This window comes from Rosa rugosa, chromosome 7 (genome assembly GCF_958449725.1).
Source record: "Rosa rugosa chromosome 7, drRosRugo1.1, whole genome shotgun sequence".
NCBI classification, from domain to species: Eukaryota; Viridiplantae; Streptophyta; class Magnoliopsida; order Rosales; family Rosaceae; genus Rosa; species Rosa rugosa.
Genome location: NC_084826.1, coordinates 23019370 through 23026243, shown reverse-complemented (window position 1 = coordinate 23026243; position 6874 = coordinate 23019370). Strand labels below are relative to the sequence as shown.

General features: G+C 37.3%; 1 protein-coding gene across 3 annotated transcripts; it reads right to left on the bottom strand.

Annotated features, from left to right (window-relative positions):
* Window positions 1-1002: 1002 nt before the first annotated feature.
* LOC133720303 (serine/threonine-protein kinase Nek6) lies at window positions 1003-6360 on the bottom strand. 3 transcript variants are annotated; one of them, XM_062146557.1, is made up of 15 exons: window positions 6096-6360; window positions 5881-5984; window positions 5627-5758; window positions 5259-5325; window positions 4664-4729; window positions 4485-4531; window positions 3961-4006; window positions 3791-3871; window positions 3677-3719; window positions 3518-3567; window positions 3114-3195; window positions 2972-3021; window positions 2795-2868; window positions 2647-2698; window positions 1003-2557 (listed from the first exon to the last, which is right to left on the bottom strand). In XM_062146557.1, exons 3-15 carry the CDS (start codon window positions 5743-5745, stop codon window positions 1166-1168), a joined length of 2169 nt encoding a protein of 722 aa, XP_062002541.1. In that variant the 5' UTR covers window positions 5746-5758; window positions 5881-5984; window positions 6096-6360; the 3' UTR covers window positions 1003-1165. The 3 variants fall into 3 exon arrangements, with proteins under 3 accessions (XP_062002541.1, XP_062002543.1, XP_062002544.1); XM_062146559.1 differs by having other exon boundaries at window positions 5881-5966; XM_062146560.1 differs by having other exon boundaries at window positions 5881-5963.
* Between the last annotated feature and the right edge of the window lie 514 nt (window positions 6361-6874).

Genomic DNA, 6874 nt, shown 5'->3' with positions numbered 1-6874 from the left:
CTCATCATATGGTGTTGATAATTTGGTACAACTTTTTAGAATCTTAAGCACGGTTCCCTGCATAAACTCACCACATCCACCCTTACAGAATGCGCCAAACCACAAAATTGGAATAAAAAGAAAACAGAAGCTTAAACAAAAAAAAGACAAATATTGGTTTAGATTCGTTTCCGACCACTTATGCAACAATATTGTCTGATAATTCCTTATACAATGCAACACCAAACACACTTAACTAACTATAACTGTTTCTTTCTAAGAATAACCAAACAACTTCACTATAAATTACATTCTTCATTTCCTTTGTAATCCTCAGCCTTGCAATAAGCAAAGGAGAAAAATAAGAAGTTCTTTCATATTAATCTCATATTCACCATCATGGACATGAAGAAGATCTGCCTTGCCCTCATTGTCGTTGCTGCCTTAGTGAGCGTTGCCTTGGCCAAGGACACCCCCAAGGTGACCCCCAAGTCAGCCCCTGCTCCCATGGCTGCCAGCCCCAAGGCGACAGAAACTACCGGTGCTCATGCCCCTGCCCCAGCCCCATCAAGCGCCGCCACTACCATGCCTGTTGCTGGTGCCTTCCTTTTGTCCTTCTTTGCCTACTATTTGCAGTGAGCTCAGAGAGCATGAGTTTTTATGAAAAGACAATGAAGACTATGAGAGTGAAAATGTATTAGGAAGATGGGATTCCCAAGAGAAGAAAGGGTGTGTAGTTCATGTACTGATCAAGGGGGTTGAGTATTAGTTATATATACAAGCTACTTAGATTGAGTTGCCTGGATTCTTTCTATTCTTTGTTCCATGCCATAACTAAATAAAATTAGAAGAATCTGTATACGTTATGAGTCCGTGTCAATTACTTGTTTTAGGCATTCAATTACTTGTTTTAGGCATACAATGTATCTCTGTGGTTAGCCACATTTAACTAACTCAACTACCTGTTAACCACATTTTATGTCTATAGAAATTGAAAATACATGCATATTCTACTAGCGCCAGTGTCCTGTTACAATCTGAAATCTTGTTATTTCCGAGTTTCAAGTTAAATATTCAAACCACTCTTTTTACAAACAATTTATGTCAAGATGATACAAAACAGATACTTTTTCTCTCATTTTTTGAATAGTTTTCCATAAATTATAGCCAACTTAACGATCAAAAATTAGGATCCTCCATTATCTTTCTGTGCAGACATGAGACTCTTTGTCAACCAGATAGCAGTTTCTCTAGATGAGACAGCATCTTCTCCAAATGGTCTTAGAACCCCAGCAAGCTCTTCAAGTTTGTCCTGCTTTAGTAGCCGTGCACATAGCTCAAGCAGAGACTCCAGGGCATCAGCTCTTTGCTGTGTTGGATTTTCCCACTCACTCTTGGAATCATCACCACCTATTGCAGTTAGTGTACTCAGCAAGGATACATCACTGAGTGCCTGATTACTCATGTGAGCATCATCTTTTTCTATATGCAGGGAGCTATTACTATGACCTGCCTTTCTTCCCACTTCATCTTTTTCTTTCTGTGGTGAAGTATCATTGTTTCTTCCAGATGACAAGCAATTCATTTGAGCACCTTCAATATGTACATTAGAACTTTCCTTTTGTAAACAACATCTGGGTTCAACCTCGGATTTAGCTGATGAGGAGCAATTATCATTTGGGGAACCAACTTTGTCGGTGCAGCCTGAACTGTCCATTACCAGTTCCCTGCAATTTTCTTCTTTAGCTCCCTCTCCTTCTGTTCTAGCTACTTCAAGAACTTGTTGGTTTTGAAGTGTCTTTTCATCCTCAAAGTTCAGAGTCTTGCAAGCAACCTCTTGCAATTGTTTGGAATTTGTACTAGCAGGTTCTTCTAGTTCTTCATTCCGATTTGGGGTACTCTCTGATGTAGTTTCAACATCGGACATGGTAGTCTCCTTTTGGGGTATACTGATGGCGTCAGCTTGCTTATCTGCATTACAAACAGATGCTTCTGAATCAGTTGGACCATCTTTTGAGCCATCACTGGTATTAGATAATTCCAGACTACAGCTAGCACGACTAGTACAATCAGCTTGCTTATCTCCATTGCAGACAGATGCTTCTGAATAAGTTGGTCCATCTTTTGATCCATCAGTGGTATTAGATAACTCCACATTGTAGATATTAGGTTCAGATTGCTCATCTTCATTGCAAATAGACGCTTGTGGATCAATTGGCCCATCTTTTGGACCAGCAGTGGCATTAGATGGTTCCACAGTACAGCTACTAGGATCAACTCTCTTGGTTTCAAGCTTTTCTTCAGTACAAGCTGTGAATACAGGGTTGGCAATGTTTATTGAATATCTCTTCATAGCATCAGGTCTGGTCTCGAATGGATGAACCTTTTCCAAGTGCTTAGGTGTTGCAGCTTCTTTGTCTCGGCTGTCCTTGCCACCAATGGGCTTGCTAGATGGTGATTTCCTTGTAGTTTTATCTTTCAAGTTGTTTAAAGGAAATACTGGAAGAAAAACAGATGATGCATTGCGGCATTGAAGGAGGTATGGTTGTAAGTGTGGATGCCTTAATAACTCTGCAGCCTAAATAAATAAATATGTGATATTAGAAAAGGTAATGGTCTCAGAACCATATAAATTATTCCCTGAAAGTCTGGGGCTAACTAACTCACTGTTGGTCTATGTTCAGGACTCTTCCTGAGCATGCTCTTGATAATTTGTTTCCTATAATGTGGAAGCCGTACCATATAAATTAATATAACAGTGTAGCATGTAATGTAATGAGATAATAATATCTGATGAATATGAAATACTACTCACAGTGTGGAAGAATACACAATTGGAAGAGGAGAAATGGAGGAACGGTTAATTTTATTGATGAGCGCAGCCATGTCCTGTTTGATGAAGTTATCTAAGGATTTATTTACTCAAAAATCTAAAACAAAGAAAGGTTTAGTTATTGGCAGCCTATAACACACAGCTCAAGCTTATACTTACAGGAGCTCTAAATGCAGGTTGGTGTGCAGCAATTTCAAACATACAGCACCCTGGAAAGCAATAGAAACAAAACAGAGAAAATCTTATTTCTACACAAAATGGATGGACACTCCCTGTCATATTAACAGATAAGTAGCCTTACCAAGTGACCATATATCAGATTTATAGCCGTAAGGTATGTCTGCAAGGAGCTCAGGACACATGTAATTTGGAGTTCCAACAACCTATGTTGAACATGTAGGCATTTAAATTAATGGACACAAGTAAATTGATTTAGCCAAGTAGTTGTAAAGTTTAAACTTAGTTCTAGGAGCTCAGTCAAAAATACTGAGGAATGAACCTCTCCAAAAGTGGGTGGCCTCATCGAATCTAAGAAAAATGGTTGAATCTAGTACTTGGTGAGGGAAGAAAGAGACAGCCAAGCTTGTACTAGCATCTGGTAGTTTGCAAGCCAAGCTTTTTTAGGTGATAGGGTTTTAGGCGACAGTTCTGTAGGTAGAGGCATAAAGACAAAGAAATATCAAACATGAGAGTGAGAGTTCATACCGAAGAAGTAAGATCTTCTGTATTCAGTAATTTTGCTAGTCCAAAATCACCTACAAAGTCAACGCAAATATACATAATTACTAAAACAAAATCACAGGGGAAGTCAAACTTAATGCAGCATAACATTGCTTGTCTTTGCAAATCAGTATGTTTACGTACCAAGTCGGATGCCATTATCCTTTGTAAGGAATATATTTGAACACTGTAATCAATATATTTATATTAGAATAAACGTGCATAATAATTCTTCAGTGAAAGGGTATAGTATATTACCTTAACATCTCTATGAATCACACGATTAGAGTGCAAGTAGTCAACAGCTAGCAGCAATTGAGTCAACCATTTGCAAAGTTTCTGCATGGCAAAAAAATTTTAACAGTGCAGAGAAGTTGGTTGCTGTATTTTAAGTGCAAAAGTGAAGTTTATCAATTCTCACTAATTACCTCCTCTGGAAAAAATTGTCCTCTGGCCTTCTTTACCATCTCAGCCCTGTTAAAAAAATGAGTTCTTGCTATTCAATAAATCATGGTAAATATTGTGCTAGACTTTCTACTTCTTAAGTAAGTTTAAAAAGGTATTGATAAAAAACTGGGGTCCTTAATGAGGTCACAAAGGAAGTCTTAATCCTCAGGCATCATATATAATACAAGGTTGAGAAGCATTCTGAGTTGTCCATCTTTGATAAGAACTGGAACAATAGATATGGATAGTTTGACACTTCACTATACAACAAGATATTAGATTGCTAGTATATTTTCTCTGACTGAAAATCATGTGATTGTTAATGAGCTTCAAACTTCATTTGAAGAAACTTAAAGAAAGGAGGTACTATTTTAATTCGGAAAAAAAAATAATAAAATAATAACAATAATATTGTTGTTTTAATTCCTTATTTTAAGCAAAGGAGAGCAACATCATACCAGCCCAAACATATTTAAAACATGAATTACAAATGATTGTTACTTACATGTCACCTCCTTCGCAATAGCTGGTTACAATGCATACACAGTCTCCCTACAGATAATAGAAGCTCAGCATGTATATACGAAGGCATATATAGTTACAATTGCTAGAGAACCAGATTTATGTCGTCAAGCCATGTTCAAAATATGAGTAACTTTAGATATAAAAGAATCAGGCATTTACCTTGTCCACCCAAGCATCTTTATACTCCACAATATATGGATGATTTAACTTTGCTATTAAATCCATCTGCAACAGAATTAGGAGGAATGCCTTCAGTTGAGATTATGCAACTTGTTTTATAGCTTTTCTCTAAAAGGGAATTTACAAGAAAAACAGCATGGGATTGTGCAACTAGAAGGATAATCAAGGATTAATCACAATTCTGTTCACATTTATATTAAGAATGGTTCTTCTGTACTCGGATACACAATCTGAATGTCTGTGGAAACACATCCTTGTGTGTTTTCATGTGAAGATTGTTTCAAGCACATGCTTCCCAGGAGACAGTTACAAAACCAAATCATGGTATTTAAAAAGAGTAGAGAGCAGCCGAAACATGGAATATAAAAAATGACAGCATTGATGATAGCTCATGCACCTTATGCTCGACTGCCAAGAACAGGTATTTTGGATATGTGATGCTCAGACAACATAGGATGTGAAAAAAAAGAAGCCTAACCCTTTAACAGGGAACCATTCCCTTGTACAAAAAATGGAACAATATAAAAGAAAAATAAGAGACGACACACAGTTCTACATGTTTCGAGAAAGCAACCTCTTGGTGAGCTGTGCGTTTGAACTTCTCCGTTTGCTTAGATAAACGAATCTTCTTTAACACATACCTATTGGAAAAAAAATATAATCATAAATAGATACAATCAATAATAAAACGAAATTCGCAAATATGAGCTAGATACCAGTTGTCTTATCAACTAGAGAAATTATGGTTCTCAAACATCCCTTGTGAAAATTCATCCCCTGTGATGTGAATTTTGCGGATCGTAAAAAGACACATACAGGCCCTATAATCCCACTAATCTTTTCACTCGCTAAATTCTGCAGAATTATCTTGCATATGACAAGACCTACATGCTTAACTAAAGACAAATTCCCTTTCAAAAGCAAATAGGAAAATACTCTTACTTCTTTCTCTGTCCCTTACGAAGAACAAGAAAAGCGGCTCCAAAAGCCCCTCTCCCAATCTGCTCTATGATTTCATAATCCTCCATCTTCGACTTCATTTCCCCATCCTCAGTATCCATAGCCACCTAACACCTTCAAAATGGTCGACCCAATTCAGGAAATCACTCCCACACAATAAAACCAGAATCTACTTCTTCTGCAGCAAAATTTGACCCAAAACTAAAAGACCCAGAAGAGAAAGATTAGCAAAATACCAAAACAAAGCACAAATCAGCTCTGTACAGCTCCAACTGGCAAGTGAAATTCCTCAAAGTAGGAGTCTTGGGTGCTGGAGACTCTACTAAACAAGTAGAGAGATCTTATAGGTAGACAGAGAGAAATATAAGAGTAAAGGTAGACTCCACAACAATAATGATATCACACGCTAACAAGAGCACTAATATGATAATCAAAGAGTATGATGACTTACCCAAAAAAAGCAGAGAGAGAGTGAGTTGTGAGGGGTGGAAGGGCAGCCTCAATGAAGGACACAACTCTAAGCATATAAAAATACTTAATTTGGAAGTGATTGTCTACCAAATTGGAGAGTGGGGGGAGAAAAGCTAAAGTGACAGGTAGTGAAGACTTAAAAGGGAAAGCAAAGACTTTGCTTGCATTTTCAGGTTCATGGGAGATCAGGTCGATCTTCCTTATCAGCGGGTCACCATGGAATGTTTTCCAGCGCGTAGCTGTGATGTCACTGTCCTTTGACACACTCATAAATCTAACTCGTGCTCCCTATTTTTTTCTTTTTCTTTTTCTTTTTTATTCATTTGTGCGTGTCCACTTCGTTGGAGTGATTCTATAATTCAATTTAAAAAATTAGTCCCTTCATACTCTTTACATTTTTTTAATATTATCGCAGTCCATTTTTTTTGGTCGAACAAAAATAACGGCCGAGTTGATTCTATAATTCCAAAAATCAGTCCATTTCGCAGGACAAAAATAACGGCCGAGTTGATTCACCAGCATGATTTGATACTTAGTGTTGCGTCTGTCAATGGCTCGTGTCGTGTTAGGTTCGTATCAGGTCAGGTTATATGTCGTGTTGCATGAGACAAGTTCAAACTCAACTCATTTAATAACTGTGTCGAAAATTTAAATTCAAGTCCAACTTATTTATTAAATAGATTACCTGTTTCCAACCTGCTTAACTCATTTATTCCGGAGGTCGATGATAGGAAATTTCGTTTAAAAATAAAGAAATCA